This window comes from Aulostomus chinensis, chromosome 12, assembly GCF_037954235.1.
Source record: "Aulostomus chinensis isolate RoL2024-O1b breed Wild chromosome 12, RoL_Achi_v1.0, whole genome shotgun sequence".
NCBI lineage: Eukaryota > Metazoa > Chordata > Actinopteri > Syngnathiformes > Aulostomidae > Aulostomus > Aulostomus chinensis.
Window position 1 is genome coordinate 20,921,981 of NC_141331.1, and position 17,054 is coordinate 20,939,034.

The window sequence follows — 17,054 nt, forward strand, 5'->3', positions numbered from 1 at the left end:
GACTATACCAGTGGACAAGCTGTTCCACCTCCCATCTGTAAGCAGACTCGTCACTGTCCCAGATCGGTCCAATGACAATGGTGTCGTCCGCAAACTTCAGGAGTTTCACAGAAGGGTCCCCTGATGTGCAGTCATTTGTGGAGAGGGAGAAGTGCAGTTAGAAGAGGACACACCCCTGGGGAGCGCCAGTGCTGATGGTCTGGATGTTCAACGTGATGCCGCCCAGCCTCACCTGCTGTTACTTGTCAGTCAGGAAGCTGGTAATCCTGGGAGAGGGTGTTGCAGATAGTCCCTTTGTTTGGGTGAGAGATGAGAATGGGGGGTTGTCAAACCTGCAGTAGAAGCCGCTCATATCGTTTGCCAATCTGGGGTTTTCCACTGGATGGGGGATGGACTCCTGTTGTTGGTGATGTGACTGACACAGGGTCGTTAGCTGAGGTGCTGTTTTGCAGCTCACTGTAGCTCTCTTAGCTACTTTTATCTACTTTATCAATTTGTCTCTGGCCTGCTTAAACAGGGCCCGGTCCCCACTTCTGTTGGCCACCTCCTTGTCCTGGCGCAGTTTCTTTAGGTTGGGAGTGCAGAAGGTCTTGGTCTGCACACACATGTTCTCACAAAAGCTGATGTAGGATGTCACAGTGTCAGTAAGTTCATTGAGGTCCGTGGCTGCAGCTTCAAAAACACTCCAGTCAGTAGAGTCAAAGCAGGCGCGTAACTCCAGCTTTGACTCCTCTGTCCATTTTCTCACAGTCCTTACAATAGGCTTAGAAGTTTTTAATTTCTGCCTGCAGGTCGGGATGAGATGGAGCAGACTGTGGTCAGAGAGTCCTAAAGCTGCACAGGGATAGCACGATAAGCATCCTTGAACACTGTTTTTCCGTACATTCCCATTAATTCCCATAATTTCCAGTGAAAAGTTTCGAAGTTTGACAATTCCCAGAATTTTGCAAGCCTAATTCTGACACACATCTGTTCAAACGGCTGAACAGTTTATTGATTTGTGATTGAAACTGCAATTTGAAACAACAAAATAAGCTAATTACAACTGCTGTGATTAATTATGTTATGTAAATATACAGAGTGTTGCATCCACCTGAGGGTTTTTCTTTACATGACAGTCAGGTTAACTAATCAGATGTGTGTGCTCCTCGTGCATTAGTCATTGCTGTTCAATCAGAAGTGACCCCAGGCCACTGCTTATACACCCATCAACAACAATGCACCAATTGGTGTCTAGTCTGCCAGAAACAGAAGAGGAAGACACGTTTTCCAAGCCTACAATTTAGCTTGCAAATAATAGGCACATAACTTCCCACAAAATCATCTTCCGTTGGTCATTCTACGGAGTTTTGTGGAGGAAGCACCTTCTGTCCCACACGTGCATAAGACTCCTTGGTCCGTGTTTCAAGACGGGTTTTATGACTGTCAGTCTGATTTTTTTTTATATATATATATATCTTCATTCTCCTGACTAGTCTAACCATCTGGTAGGTCAATTTTTTGGGCTGAAGGGCCACTTGCGGTCCGGCTTTTGCCAACCACTGCACTACACAATGGCTATTCACCAGTTACTTGCTTTATTAAACCATCACTTTAACAAACCAAGGAGTCTGTTTCTCTGTGTGATTTTTGATAATCCAGCTCTGAGTAATCCCCTCTGCTCCATGCAGCCAGCAGCAGGGGGTGGATCTTAAGGACTCTGCTACCTTGCTGCAGCATGCAGGAAGAGAGCAGACATGTGTCCAAGGAAAATGCCCAAATTGAGATAAGTATACTGTGAAAAAAACACATTAAATTGGCTACAGCAGCTGCTCAGGAGATGTCCTGGTATATTGTTGAGTGTAAGTCACCTGCATTTAGGAACTGCATGTAGGAATCAAAATGATCAGGTAGATTTGTGCTGTAAAGGAACTGATAGCTGTTTGCATCTTGTGCGCTGTGACCATCGTAACTATGAAGCACAAAAGGAAGACAATCTAAGAGCCCAATATGATCAATCCATTCAAAGAATAAGTGAACGTGAAGCTTGGACCTCTCCTTGTATAAATGGCACGAAGCTTGTGGCATGCAAAATGAAGACAAACTCACAAATCCAGTTTGTTTTATTTATTATTTTTTATGTTGTTTTACATTCTACCTGTTTCTATTTTTAATGTTTTGCTATCAAAAAAAGTGATCAAAACTTTCTTAAAACTTAATCATAAATTCTAATCCTGTCTTTACAATACAGAGCATATAATAGTTTGATGGTGTCATGTGAATATACATCACATTTTAAAGTTATTACACTGTGAATATTGATTTGAAGTTGGGGAAGGGGAGATTACAAATCCAATCACAATTACAATATCAATCAGAAAAATCACAATTAAATTTTTTCCAAATCGTTCAGTCCCATCTGGCAATACAGAGACTGACACAAGAGCTCTTTTTTTAAATTAATATTGTTGATATCATGTTAAAGGTTACATCATGAGGCTGTAGTCAGCCATACAACACTTTGATACACTAATACTTTAAATTTAAATGTATTCCAAATCATTTATTTCAGCTGGATGATGATGATCCACTGAAGTGTGTTTGTTATAGATTGTCCTGCTGTGCCACTGTCATTACATTTGAGTTCTACCTTTTAGTTGTGGCAGTAAAATGGTATCTAACATTTAGAGAATCGATTTTGATGTTTTGGGCACCAAGTCTTCCTCGAGTGCATATTTTCCCTCACCTCTAGTAGAACCGCTGTGTTCTTGATTCACTGCCTGATCAGTGAAGTGTTTCATGTTAGGTTATGGTGGTTTTGTGGTCCAGTTCAAATAATGCAGTTGAATCTGGATCAGTACGTGGATCTTCATTGCCCACCATCATTCTGATATCCAATCTGCAAATAAGGTTACTGTCAGCACCTGATTCTGATATACTGTGTCCAATATCCCATCATTCATAATGTCGGTCTTTGAAATGAAGTTAAATGTTCAACAGGGATGCCCGTTGTTGCTGATTTACTTGCAGGGTATGTAATTTATTTTTTTTAAAGGGTGAACTTGAAGAGTCTGCTCCCAGCTGTGAAGCAGGCATACCACCACCTACTGTTCAGTAGGTGAATATAAATCAGTTCTTTCCTGTTTATGTCTACAGTACTGGTGGCAGTACTCCAATTTAATAACCTATTTTAGCCATAATTATACCTCAACTGCAACAGAGAATGTAAATGGACTGGCTGTAGTATTTCAAGACATTGACTATTGTGATTCATATTTTATACAGGCACAGTACTGGTTTTCCAATATATGTGGCCTGTTAGGACAATATCTATCCTCATGATTAAAAAGAGTAGAATTTTTTCTCTCAGTATGTACAAAAATTAGGCTTCTTTTTTTAACATGGCCATCATCTCTTTCATCCACTTCATCCTTTTTTTTTTGCACTTCATATCCTCATCACACATTGAAATGTGTTTCTGTCTGTCTCCTCCCTTCTGGCTCTTGTCCCCCATGCTCTACAATTTTAAATCCAGGTCTACTGTAAGTTCTGGCTGTTTAGGTATTATGCAGATGTGTTAGTGCTCCTGTTTCCATTCAGAGAAAACAGGAATTTCCTATAGATCTGATGTCTCTAGAAAACTGACTGTTTTGAAGAACCAGCCTCCACCTGGCCTGAGTTCCTTTGCCACACTGCTCTGACTGTTGTTTAAAATTTGTATAATCCCCTTATTATTAATTTACCCCACAAATGTCCTTCATAAGTAGAATGTTATTTCCTTAAAAAGCAGAAGGTCTGGAGCCATTTTCTTTTCTGGAACCCTGCAACTAAATTTATACACTGATGCGGATGTGTTATAGGACAACTTAGGAGTGAAGAAATTCAAGGTACCTCCCTATTCGATTAGATAAGAGAGCTACAACGCAATGACAAAATGATTACTGATGCATCTCGTTCTTTATCATTTCTATTTCACAGTGTGACTTCATGACCATCTCTGTCCCATTTCAATGCAGTGCATTATGGGTTGATAAAGCTGTCAAAAATATCTAACGTTACTGCATCAGCTGTTTCTCACCTTACATGCCTTTAGAAATGTACTTTAGTCGACTGTCTCTCTGAAAATGCCCTGTTGGTTGAAAACACAACCATTTGTTCTTCCTCCACCTTTGCATGGGAACATGAAATGCAGATTCTTGTGTTCTTTGTTTTCTGAAAGTATTTTCCTTAGACCCAACTTACACAGTGTGACTTTTTCCTATAGGTCAGTTTTCCTTTAACCTTGTAAAAGCCAAGATGCTTTGAACGCTTGTGTTTATGCATTAGTGCTCACACTCAGCCATGATTATCCAGTAAAATTTGTTTGTTTAGTAGTTTTTCCTGGTCTTCCACTGCCATTGCATTTATGCTCTACCTTTTAGTTTTGGTAATAAAATGGTTTCTAACATTTAGAGCATTGATTTCAAAGTTTTGGACATCAAGTCTTGCTTGAGCGCATCTTAACTCTCACCTCTAGTAGAAATACTGTGATTGTAACACACTGCCTGATATGTGAGATGTAGGTAGCACCTTACAGTACTATAAGTTTTCAGATAAATACCAAAGTGAATAATCAAGATAAGTGTTTTGTTTCTTTTTTTTGCCTTTTGCAAAGTGGTATTGATGCCCCAATTAAAACACCAAATAAAATGTTTTACCTTATAAGTGTAGCACCACAATACTAGTTTAATGATCAATGGGAATGATTCCAATCACTCTCCAAAGAATATCTGTTGGTGGTTTGTTGGTATCAGCTCTGTGTTTGATATAGTTCAACTGTCTCTTGGCAACAGTTATGTCAGTTGATTGAGTTGCATCAAAGCTTTCCTCTCCACCTGGTTGATAAATGCGGTGTTTTCATCTCTGTGGCTGTTGTGTGCCAGGCAACAGTCATACACTGGGATGACCTCTCTGCCCAAACCCTGCTTTGCATGTCTGCTTAACTTGCAGTCCATGATGTGAATAATATATATATATTTTTCATATCAAGCTAATGCTTGTTTTCATGTACATGGACACTGCATTGTATTGTATTGTATGACAAACACATATAATTTAGGGGGATCTTACTGGAACTTTAGTGCCACAAAAAGGAAATTCTGGCTTTAATTTAAAAAAAAATTAAGATTAATGAATTCTCTTTTTGGAACAATATTGCTCAACTTAACCTCTGGAAGGGCTTTTTTAATGTTGGACTCATTTTCAGCATTATGTGAGGGATACTGTACTTAAATGGCTTTTCATGATTCACCTTTTAAAAAAAAAATCCTTAATTTCTCTCCGTGGACCCAGTTCTCCTGTGTCTTACACCAGCCAACGTTGAAGTGTCGGTCTCTTTAAGCCCTGCTGTTGTGCTTGGAGCAGATGATTGTATAAAGACTCGGCCCTGTTTTAAGCATGATGGAAGTTGGCGCTCAGTCAAGCACAAGCGTCATTGCTATTTTCAAGCCGGTGCAAATTATGTATTCATGCCAAGTACCCTCACCCTTAAACTAGCAAATGAACTTGGGCTTTGTCTGTGCCAGCAGGTGCTTAAGTATGTTAACAAGGTCTGGTCTGGTGCAACTGTGGGATATTGCTGTTTTGGGATGCCAGAAAACATTTGCGCCAGAGACCTAGAAGGGCCAAGATGGTCTTTGGTCAATCGTTTTATTTGTAAAGAGCTATTTAAAGGGCACATCAGTCAGACAAGCAGATGCATAGTATTGCAATGCAGTTCTGTTAATTTCCAAAAATGTGAAAACTCTAGCTGCCACCATCCCAGCCCTGTTTCACCTCTGATGGCTTTGATGGATGTAATCACCGGTCACGCTTGCATGCCTTCACCTGGGGCACAAGGAGGTTTGGTTTCTCCAGATGAGAAGCACTCACTTCTTTTGAGTTTAAATGCTTGCACCCCTGGAATAACATCATACTGAGTCCTGGTGTAACATGGGCTTTCAAGAGAATGACACATGGCACTCTGGTTAGTTTGAGCAATGTCACACCCCAAACACATGCATGAATAATTCAGTGTCAAATGACAGCCTCTTTGCACCATGGTTTATGTTCTGATTGCATACCTTCTAAATACTAAAATGAGGCTGAACACGCCCTGAATGTATGACACACACAGTGCCATCTGCCAACCACCTGACACCACAGGATGCTGAAATCCGGCCCTGTTTGTTACTTGGTGTCAACCTGACACAAAAATAGAAATATGTTGGACTCTTTTGACTGAATGACTTATCCACATTTAGTTATTATTTGGTCATGTTAACTATCTTAACATCTGAGAATGTCATACAGAACCTGCAAGCTGTGATTGATCAGCTACTGTTTATCTGTCAATATATTTTTAATATCTGGTGAGGACATGATGGTTATCATGATGAAAACTTATTTTTAAGTTTTGTGAACCCATCTTCCCTCCATCCTTGCCCCTGAAATCATTTAAGCCACAAATATTCTCCTTGCTGGGATCATCATTTCATGCAGTTAACAAATAATGAACAAAATCTGTTTATCTTAGCAAAAACTTAAACTTCATTCAATTTTTAGATCAACATAAATGTAGTCATTGTGATACTTTGTTGTTTTATTGTTGGTTTTAAATTTTAGCCTTCTGAGATTTACCCTTCTCACTATACCATTTTTATCTTGCAGCACATACCTCTATCTATTGAATTCAGCAGCAAAGTAATCTTACTTTGGTTTTTTTCCATATTCCCAAATATTTCATATTACTGCAGCACAGTATAAGGGTTTTGAGAGGTTTTGCAAATATCTCCTGCATAAATCTGCTCTGCTCTGACACTGATTTAGCCCTGACATCTCATTCACGCCTGTATCCTTCTTTGGTTGTTGGCAATTATTTTATGAATGTGCCTGTTAGCTGTTTCAGGATGGATGAAATGCCCCAGCTTATCATGATAAAGGAAGGCAAACAAAAATTAAATTTACTGTCTGTGTTTTTTTTAATCATCCCCTACATCACTTCCCTCTAGGTATTCAAGCTGAAAGCGGTCCAGCTAGCTGAGAAGCTGCTTCCTGCCTTCAACACCCCCACTGGAATCCCCTGGGCCATGGTCAACCTGAAGAGGTAAGTAAAAACCGTCACCTTCCACCTGTAGCTAATCTCTAACAACAAAAACGTGAAATGTGTCATGCCTTCATCTGTGCCTCTCTTGAGTTTTCAACCAGTTTTTTCACCTGTTAAAAAGGTTTGTTTTTTTTTTGTTTTGTTTTTTTGAAGTAACATTTTTCCTCACCTGGGTCAGGGGTCAGCCCTTCCAGGAAAACTGTCGTGGGGGTATTTTGGCTTTATAAATAAATATGCATTGAGAAATGCAATTGTTTTAACTGTTGCTGGTATCTTCTGCTGGCATCTTTTATTTTCTTCCATCCTGCGCTTGTCCACTTAAAAGACATCTGGTCTGCCATCTGCTTGAAACCATGTGAACACAGATTTAACATGGCTGGCCCCATACTAGAGGATATTATGGCTAAATCTGGGCATGGTTCTCCGCTCCTGACAATTGAGCAGACATTCCCAATTCCAGGCTAGTCAGAACTCTTAATCTGTCCAAGTGATTGTGTAGTGTGAAATGTAAACAGACATAATCTTAATGTCACTAACTCAATCATAGCCAGAATTCTGAATTACATCCTGTAATGTGAAATAAACTGAGACGAAAACCTACAATAACCAGTGAGAGACGGGTTACTCACTATGGAGGAATTCTGTGTGATGAAGGAATTCATCACACACAAGAAGCAGGCTGAGGACTCAGAGATGGCTTACACTGGACGTCTTTACTGGACGTCCACAACAGATGTACCAGGTTCGCTGTGAAATATGTTAGGTTGAGTCAACTCCCCCAGAACATCTGTGTCAGACCTCCCACAAACAGTCATGCTTATAATGCCAGGCATTACCCAGTACAACTGAATTAGAACTTTCTGCACAGATGTAATCTTCACGTCGTCTAAACACAGCTAGACATCTAGGCAATGCTGGTGCCATGAGTGTCAGCTTTACTATCAGTAAGTGTTCTGATTACAAATTTATGATTATGAAAGGCACCACAGGTTCACCCCTGACCCATGTCAAGCCCCTGGTGTCAGACACAAGAAAGTTCAAACAGTTTGAAAAGTTCAAACAGAGGATACCAGATAAAATTCTGTCTTACTCACCGAAGAAAGAAGCTTGTAGTAGGAGCTAGCATATACACTGTACACTTGGACTAATTTCAGGCAGAGATCCGGTGTTGACTAGGACTTCAGGTCAGTAGGTTCCTTGAATCAACGACGATGTATTTTTTTTTCTTCAAGCCAGTCAAAGCACTGAAAGGCAGTAGTAAGCCAGAGGGGCAAGTGCTGGGTAAGACTTGCATTGTGTCCTGCATCATTCTTCTGCACCAGTTGAGGCTGGCTTTGAACTTACCAGTTTCTACGCTCAGCTCTTTGGTGTTCTCCAAGGCCTTCAGCTGGTTGATGGCTGTGGTTATGGGCAGCCCTTCATTTCTCTTGGAAACCGTATACTGACACACTGGCCTGTCAGTCTCTTGGAAGTAGCCCATTTACTGACTATAGGCATTTTTAATACAGTCATTTGGTGATTAACTTGCCTGACTTTTAAGCCACACTTTCAGGACAGTTTTGCTCTGACATGCAGCCTCCTGGCACTGTAAGATAGTTAGAGGAACGGGTCACTTCAGTCGTGGGGGCATGCTTGTATTGTATAAAAGTGTATAAGTATTTGGTTCAAATATTGTTTTGGATGTATTTCTCATGTAAAAATCTTGATCTTATGATGAAATGGCCCTATTTATTCCAGAAGTAATTTCAAGAAAATAGTACTGTCTTATATATTGAACAACATGGAGCATTTTGTTATTTGATAGAAGGCAAAGCTTCTAAAATGGTATCCATTAAACATCTTCAAATGGGGTATATCACAAAGACTTGGCATGTTCCAACACATGCACTGCTTATCCACACACAGGTGTTTTTCACTTATTTTATCTGGGTAGACATTCTTTTAGGTATCAGAGTTCTAAAGCTTTGCTGTTGGGATACTGTATGATTTCATCCCTCCCATATAAACATAGTTAGTGGGTTGTTTGTGGGTTGTTTTTTTTCCTAATGATTTGCTCAATTAGCTTTTGTTCATGCAGTGGCCTTATTTTCTGTCGCACAGCCACTCTCTCTCCTCGTACCTCTGCCAGCACAAAATATTAAAATTACAATCTAGTAATGTTCCATGCATTCATACTAAATTGAGACTGTTTCAAATGTGTCCTGTGTCACATATGTTGGTCGTGTGTACACAGCTGCAGTCAATCGAAGACCAGCCTCACCAAGTTTCAAAATCCTGTTAGTTTATTTACCTAGATTTCTTTTATTTAATTTATTCAGAAATGTCTAATTTCTCATAAAATGATGAACACTTATTTTCCATAAAAAATTCCATCAGACTCTTCAATACAGTGTAATGGGCTCTGGACGGACTTGGATCTAAACTGCAAATTGACCGGTTGACTGATAGTGTGAATGCTGTACATTCTCATCACCCAGATCCAAATCTTGATTTTTACTTTCTTAACCATCTCTCCAAAACACTGTTCCTCTCCTCCAGCGGTGTTGGTCGTAACTGGGGTTGGGCGTCCGCTGGCAGCAGCATCCTGGCTGAGTTTGGTACACTTCACATGGAGTTTGTTCACCTCACCTACTTGACAGGGAATCCCACCTACTATCAGAAGGTAGTTTTCTGAATGAATATTGTCTCTGTGTGTTGTATCTGTATATGCTTACATTTGCCTACTCATATTCTGCGTCGTTTGTTTGTGCTTAACTTTGCCCATTTATTGTCTTTGTGTTATGTCTGTATATAATGAGGTTTGGCTACTTGCGCACATCTGTAGGTTTTATCTGTTTTGTTAACGTAGTGTTTAGAAGTTATTTTTTTCTGAAATTGAGTATAAGAAAAAAATCCCACAGTTTCATTCTGGAATTTTTTTTTCTGTGGAGTGACTTTACTTTTAATTGTAATTAGAGTTGCGTCTACATTCAACCATAAAAAGTTGATATTGTGTATTTTTAAAGATGACAGACCGACAAACAATGGACAGAAATGAGCCCTGTGAGTAATAAGACCATAATGATTGCATTAAGTGAACCATTTAAATTGCAAAGTAGACACAGAAGAATTATTGTAATTAACACCAATAACAAAGGTGCCTTATGAAAGGGAAGGATACGTTTAATTTGCAGTGTGATGCATGTATTGAGTAAATGTTTATACCAGGGGGAGCACAAATACATCAGAAAAAATATTTTAAACGTGAAAGAGCTAATGTAAGTTTGAGATCAGGGTTTTAGTTAATACTTCAGGTTTCAATTGCAGAAAAACCAAAGATTAGCATTAGCATGCATTAGGGAAAAATTAGCATTCTCATACTAATGCTCAGGGTACATCTCAATGTTGTGGCTAATTGCTTTGCATGTGTGAAATACACATTTTGGACACACCATCTCATTAAATGTTTTTTCTCTACTTTAATGACTATTAACATCGTAGATTCTCACTCAAGGCATCAAATTATGTAGTAAGCAAAACAGTGTGAAATAACTCAAAACATGTTTTGTATTTTAGATTCTTCAAAAATAGCCAGCCTTTGCTTTGATTACTGTTTTGCAGACTCTTGGCATTCTCTCAATGAGCTTCATGAGGTAGTCACCTGAAATTGTTTTCCAACAGTCTTGAAGGAGTTCCCAGAGATGCTGAGCACTTGTTTGCCCTTTTGCCTTCACTCTGTGGTCTCTCTCATCCACAACCATCTTGATTGAGTTTAGGTCAGGTGACTGTGGAGGCCAGGTCATCTGGTGCAGCCCTCCATCACTCTCCTTCTTGGTCAAATAGCACTTACACAGGTTAGAGGTGTGTTTGGGGTCTTTGTCCTGTTGAAAAATAAATGATGCAACTAAATGCAAACCGGATGAGATGGCATGTCGCTGCAAGATGCTGTGGTTGCCATGGCGGTTCAGTGTGCCTTCAATTTAGAATAAATCCCAATCCCAAAAGCTTCACCAGCAAAGCACCCCCACACCATCATACCTCCCCCTCCATGCGTTCATTCATAGTTTGATGCCTTCATTGAGTATTTACTATGGAAACTGAAATGAAAATGAAGAAAAACCATTAAATGTAAAGGTGTGTTCAAACTTTAAACTGGTAGTGTGTGTGAGTGTGTGTATGTGTGTATATATATATATATACACACACACACACACACACCCTGAATAATGTAGACTTGCCCCTCTAAGCCTCCTGTACACAAAAGAGGAGGACCTGCCCCCATCATTGATGAGGCTACATAATACATGCTGGCTCAGTCAGGATCCACATGATGGGGAGAGAGCCTTTTCAGTTCTCAGCTGACGGTGTTTCCACTGACTCACATCGGCTTGGGTCAGTACAGCTCAGTACGGGTGCGTTTCCACTACCACAGGGTACCATTTCAGCGTGGGTGGACTCACCAGCCGAGAGTTCCCCAGCGTAATTTGTGTGTGACACAACAAGAACGGTGGATGACATGGAGGCAGTATTGCATAAACTAAAAGTAAGGGACGACAGACAGGCAAGGCTTCAAGCACCAAAACAGAACACCCAAGAAAAGTATAAGAGACTTTACCAAGCGATCGACCAGTATTCTGCCGAGGCCAAGATGATATGAAGTAGACGACGTAAACAGTTAAGTTACCTAATCAGCGCCTTGCAATGTGTTTACGTCACATTTTAGTCCCCGCTCGGCTCGCTTGGAACCCCAGCAGAGCAGGGAACAAAATGGTAACGGTTCAGACTGTGCTGTGGCCAGTGGAAATGGGGCCAAACCAACCTGACCCAAGCTGAAGTGAGCCAGTGGAAATGCGCCCTGAGATCCCAGACACAATGATGCAAACTGAATGATTTGGAAAGCAGATACATTTGTTTAAAAAAAAAAAAAAAAAAAAAAACAATAAAAATTGACATTTATTTCAACCATGAATCCTCATGTAATATTTTTTGTAGGACATTCCTGGTCTAAGGGAGTCCTGACTCCATCACTCCTTCGGTTTGGGGGTCCTTGGCATGAAAAAGGTTTAAGACCCCTTCACAAGAGGGAATAAGACACAACTAATTCAAACATTTACACAAAGTCTTAACATGGAAATACCAAACAGAGCTTAGACCTTTTGTCATTCAATCCAGAAATATCAAGGTATGTGTGAAACGTTGAATTTGAAATATGTTTTATGTTCATTGGAGGATTTCCATTTGAAACAATGGGACAAAATTTCAAAACACTTCCTGTTTGTCACAGAGGCTTAAACTCAGTGAATCAACTGTAATATTAATTTTTCACATGGACAACTACATTTTAAGCCATTCAGTGAATCTGCTGAAAATATTACTTGAAAGCAAACTGTGTGACTGTCAGTGAAAATAGCTAGATTGTGTGAACTCTAAGAGGTTTTCCTACATTTTTGTATTAAAAAAAAAAAACCTCTCCCAAAATTTTCAAAATAGAAACTGCAATTTTGTAAAAACCTTTGTACATCCTAAAATATGTCTCAAGACAAGAAAAGTTCCAAGTCTTGTCCCCCTTTTAAACTTTGAATGGCGCATCTATAAAAAAGTATGACTGATACTGTTGCTCCAAAAAGGAGTAAGTTTGACTGTTTTAATAAGTATTTCCAATTCATTTCTATTGCTTTTTTGTTTTGTCATGTTTTGTTTTGTTTTGTTTTACAGTATTGGGGGATTTTTGTTACAGTGGATACTTGATTTGCCACCAAAAGTAATAGTACACTCTTTCTGATGGAGACACACATTTTGAAGTTTGTATTGTTTGGTATTTCTCAAAGCTGCAGAAAGTGTTGCGCTCCCAAAAAAAAAACAAGTTAGAGCAATAACGTTGCACCTTATCACAGGCCGTTGATAATTAGCCAGCCTACTTCATAAGGGAGTACCTTGTATTTCTCTTGAAAGTTCTTTGTGTCTATTTCATCACAGGTGATGCACATCCGGAAGCTGCTAGCCAAAATGGACCGGCCAAATGGGCTATACCCAAACTATCTGAACCCCCGTACGGGCCGCTGGGGGCAACGTAAGTACTTATGATTTAAACTGATTCTTATCTTGGCCGGTTTCCAAATAAGTGTATGAGGCATCATGGTGCCATTAAATCACTACCTTGTTATATGTAGTGCAGTCAAATACATATAATCTTCCATTTTATAATTGATAAGGAAATTTAGAAAATTGAGCTTTTTCTGCAAGCAATTAAAAATTATTTCAATTTCATTTTTGAATTCAGTCCCTGAAGTTCTCATGAAAGAGCTTGCAGAATGTTGTGTGATTTAATATGTTTGTTTGATTTTTGTTTTTGATAAAAACAAGAAGCTGCGAAGGGACTTTTCATAGTTATGAATGTTTACAGGAGACTGGACTGCTAAACAATAACTTAAGCTACCAGTAATCATTGCCCTAGTGTACTGATTTCTACATGTTACACTAGTTTCTATATCCCTTTTCACATCTGGCAGAATGTGTAGTTGTATATAACAATTTGAAACATTTGGAAACACATTCACATTTTTTGGATGCAACATTATTGCACCCCTCAAAAGTAGGATGGGTCATAAACATTTCAAACTAATTTTCCATGAGAGATCCAAAGGCACCAGCAACACTTGTATTTAAACAAACAACTTTGTTGGACCCCTTCAACAGGGTCAAACTAATTTCCTAGGAGTTAACAAGTACCATAATTAAAATCGTCAAAACAGCCTTATGTGTATTGATGATGTATATAGATGACAGTCTGCATATGTTATGAATAAACTTAAATATTGGATTTCATGGGAATTCTAAAGGGGTGGAGAAAAGTCAGGTGTGGTCGAATTGCATTATTTTTTCATCACTGAATATTCAGATGTAACTGAAATTATTCTGGATCATTTATTTTATGCTGGCAGGTGTTAGCAATGTTGAATTGTTGTGCTTGTAATGGGAGCTCATAAACTAAATGCTGAAAAAAAGAAACGGAAGAAGATAACAAGAAGAACAGAGAAGGACAGATTCTCACTGAGAATAAATTGAAGGTGGTTGGAAGAAAGAAAAGGAAAACTGTATTCCCAGTACATTGATTGCATTTGGTGGCCTGTCCAAGGAAATTAACAGTTTAGAGACAGTCAAAAACACAATGACATATGTACTTGGAATTTATCTTTCAGTAATGTCTTTTTGACATACATATGCATCAAGAAACCATGCATACACAAAGGCCCTCATTTATCTAACAAGCGTGCAAACCAGCCCATGTATGAGCGGAGAAATCATCATACAACAGGACTCACGTGAGATTTACGAAACATGCATATAACACCAATCCCAGCATAAGAACTTCGACATGCTCACTGGGGCAATTGAGGATTGAACCAGCAACCCTTCGGTTGCGAGACGGTAGCTTTACCTCTGAGCCATGCTGCCCCCTGCAGCAATATCTGCAAGTTATAGTTCTTTGTAACATGATAATGCAGCAAAAGTCAACCAGAACTTCCACGCCTGGAAGTGTCTGTGTTTTTTTTGCTAAAATCAAAATATCTGTGGGTTACTGACTGTATGGCTGGATAGAGAACATGTGTATTATCCTAGATGTTGAGCTTGAAGGTTTGTAAATAGACAGTTTTGGACCATTTTTTTTTCAGTTGCCAGACATCAGTCACCTTAAGCGTGAATCTAAATACCCATAGCTGTCTCTTTCTGCATTCTAGAGTCATAAACAAATTCATGAAAATGCCCAAACAGATATTTGTGTTTACTTGAAAGGCAAAATACACTTGGATAAAGTACCACTTTCATGTCTGATAACAGCAGAGCTGTTTCTTCATTAGCTTACTACACACATTGCTTTTGGGCAGTACTTGAGAAGAAGTTAAGAGGGGCTCCAAATCATGACAGACAGACACTTTGATCACTTCTGTAACATGTTTTTGAATATGCACACATTTATAAAGCAGTAACAAAGGTCCACTAAGGCATTATCATGATACTATCATTATTCACAGCTTTAAAAGAAGCAAAAAAAGAAGTACAGTCAAAGTCTTCTCTGTTTGATATATTATTTTCATACTTTTAAATACCTGAAAGACTTAATTAAGAGGATAGACATCATCATTAAGACTCGGCTGTCATGACTGAAGAGAGGTCAGGCAAGAGGCAAGCGTCTTTCATGTTTGATTCATGTACACTCGTGCTTGATTACAAAGCAGCAGAAAAACACTGCCAAGTTTTTACTACTTTATCAGCTGCCGTGGCAGGTACTGTATTTTCCGGACTATAGAGCGCACCTCAATATAAGCCACACCCACTACGTTTTTTTTTTTAATTGGAAATGTACGTGTATAAGCCGCTGATATCTAGGCTGTGAAATGAGATATATATTGGATAGATAGATAGATTTACTGGTACACAGAAAGATTTCTTATTTGTTTATTTACATAACTGAACTGTTTAGTTTCCAAACGGTGCCTGTAACACAGCAGTAAAAGTGCCGATCAAACAAAACAGAAAATTTGCACACTGAACACACGTCGAACTGCTGTCACTTTTTCTTCATGCGCACTGGAACCATTAAAGTCGTTTCATCAACCCTGAACCCAGAAACCACCTGTCACTGTTCATCTTCCTCCTGCGCAGTGAAACCACTGAAGTCATCTTCTTCAGTGTCGGAGTTGAACAGCCTCAGAAGAGCTTAGTCACATACCGTTTCTTTGTCTATGTCAGTGTTGCTTTCCGTGTCACTGTCATCCCGGGGTAAAGCTGCCTCTGAAGCTGCGTTGCCCTCTTCACGCAGCAGTCCGGCCTTTCGGGAGCCGTTGGTGATGGTGGATTCCTTCACGCTGCTCCACGCTGTTAGGATCCACTGACAGACCTCAGAAAAGGATGCTTTTCGCATGCGGCCAGTTTTTGTGAAGGATTTGTCGCCACTGGTCATCCAAGCCTCCCATTCGCCCCAAAGTGCTGCTTTAAATGCTCGATTCACAGTGATGTCGAGGGGCTGCAGATACTTTGTTGTACCTCCAGGAATCATAGCTGGAATCGAGTTGGTTCTCTTGATGGCTGCTTTCACTGAATCGGTGATGTGGGCCCTCATACTGTCCAAAACAAGCAGCGCTTTTTTCAGGTGAAAAAATCCTCCCTGGGGCTTCCCGTAGCACTCCGTTAACCAGTCTTTCATTAGTCTCTCTAGTATCCATCCTTTCTGGTTGACTTTAACCACAATGACCTTCGGGAGTTGGTCTTTCAGCAAAGTTTGGCGCTTAAAAATCACCATCGGGGGAAGTTTTTTCCAGATGCGGTGCAGCCCAGGACACAGGTGAAATGTGTCCTCTCGTGTCTAGTGGTTTTCACCATAATGGATGATGCACCTGTCTTGTTTACAGTCCTGGTCAGAGGCAGGTCAAACGTCAAAGGCACTTTGGCTTTGAGTGGGATCTGCACAGTGGATACACCTCCGCCGCCTGCTCTCTGAGTGTTAACCCAGTCCTCAAGGATATTTTTGAGTTCGGGCCACCTGCTTTTATGTCCTCGGAAAGCCTTTCTTGTCTTTTGGCATTGAATGAGTTCTTCCCGCTGCCGTCTCCAGCACCGCACCATGGATTCATTCACGCCAAGCTTACGCTAAGCAGCTCTATTCCCTTCCAGTACAGCCAGATCAATGGCCTTCAACTTAAAAGCGGCATCATATGAACTTCTTCTTGTGCTTTCCATGATGAGGGGGTGAGGATTAGAGTAGAGTGTGAGGGTTTGAAAATAATTTCTCCGTTGTACCTGCAGCTGGTATGTGCTTCTTGCTAAATAAAAATTAGTGCTTTCTTCTTTGCACTTAAACTTCCCGCCAGTCTCATTTTTGCACTTCCCGCTAAAGCACCCCCTGGCGGGTGAAGAAAAATCCACAGAAAAGCCGCACCTTTGCATAAGCCGCATGGTTCAAAGCGTGGGGAAA

The 17,054-nt window shown here is 39.9% G+C and overlaps 1 protein-coding gene across 2 annotated transcripts in view; it reads left to right on the forward strand.

Moving 5' to 3' along the window:
* man1a2 (mannosidase, alpha, class 1A, member 2) overlaps window positions 1-17,054 on the forward strand; it is a 157,459-nt gene that overhangs the window by 121,706 nt on the left and 18,699 nt on the right. For both annotated transcript variants that reach the window (XM_086220777.1, XM_086220778.1), the window contains exons 7-9: window positions 7,008-7,102; window positions 9,641-9,764; window positions 13,058-13,151. In XM_086220777.1, coding sequence (XP_086076903.1) covers window positions 7,008-7,102; window positions 9,641-9,764; window positions 13,058-13,151 — 313 coding nt within the window. The remainder of the gene's footprint in view (window positions 1-7,007; window positions 7,103-9,640; window positions 9,765-13,057; window positions 13,152-17,054) is intronic.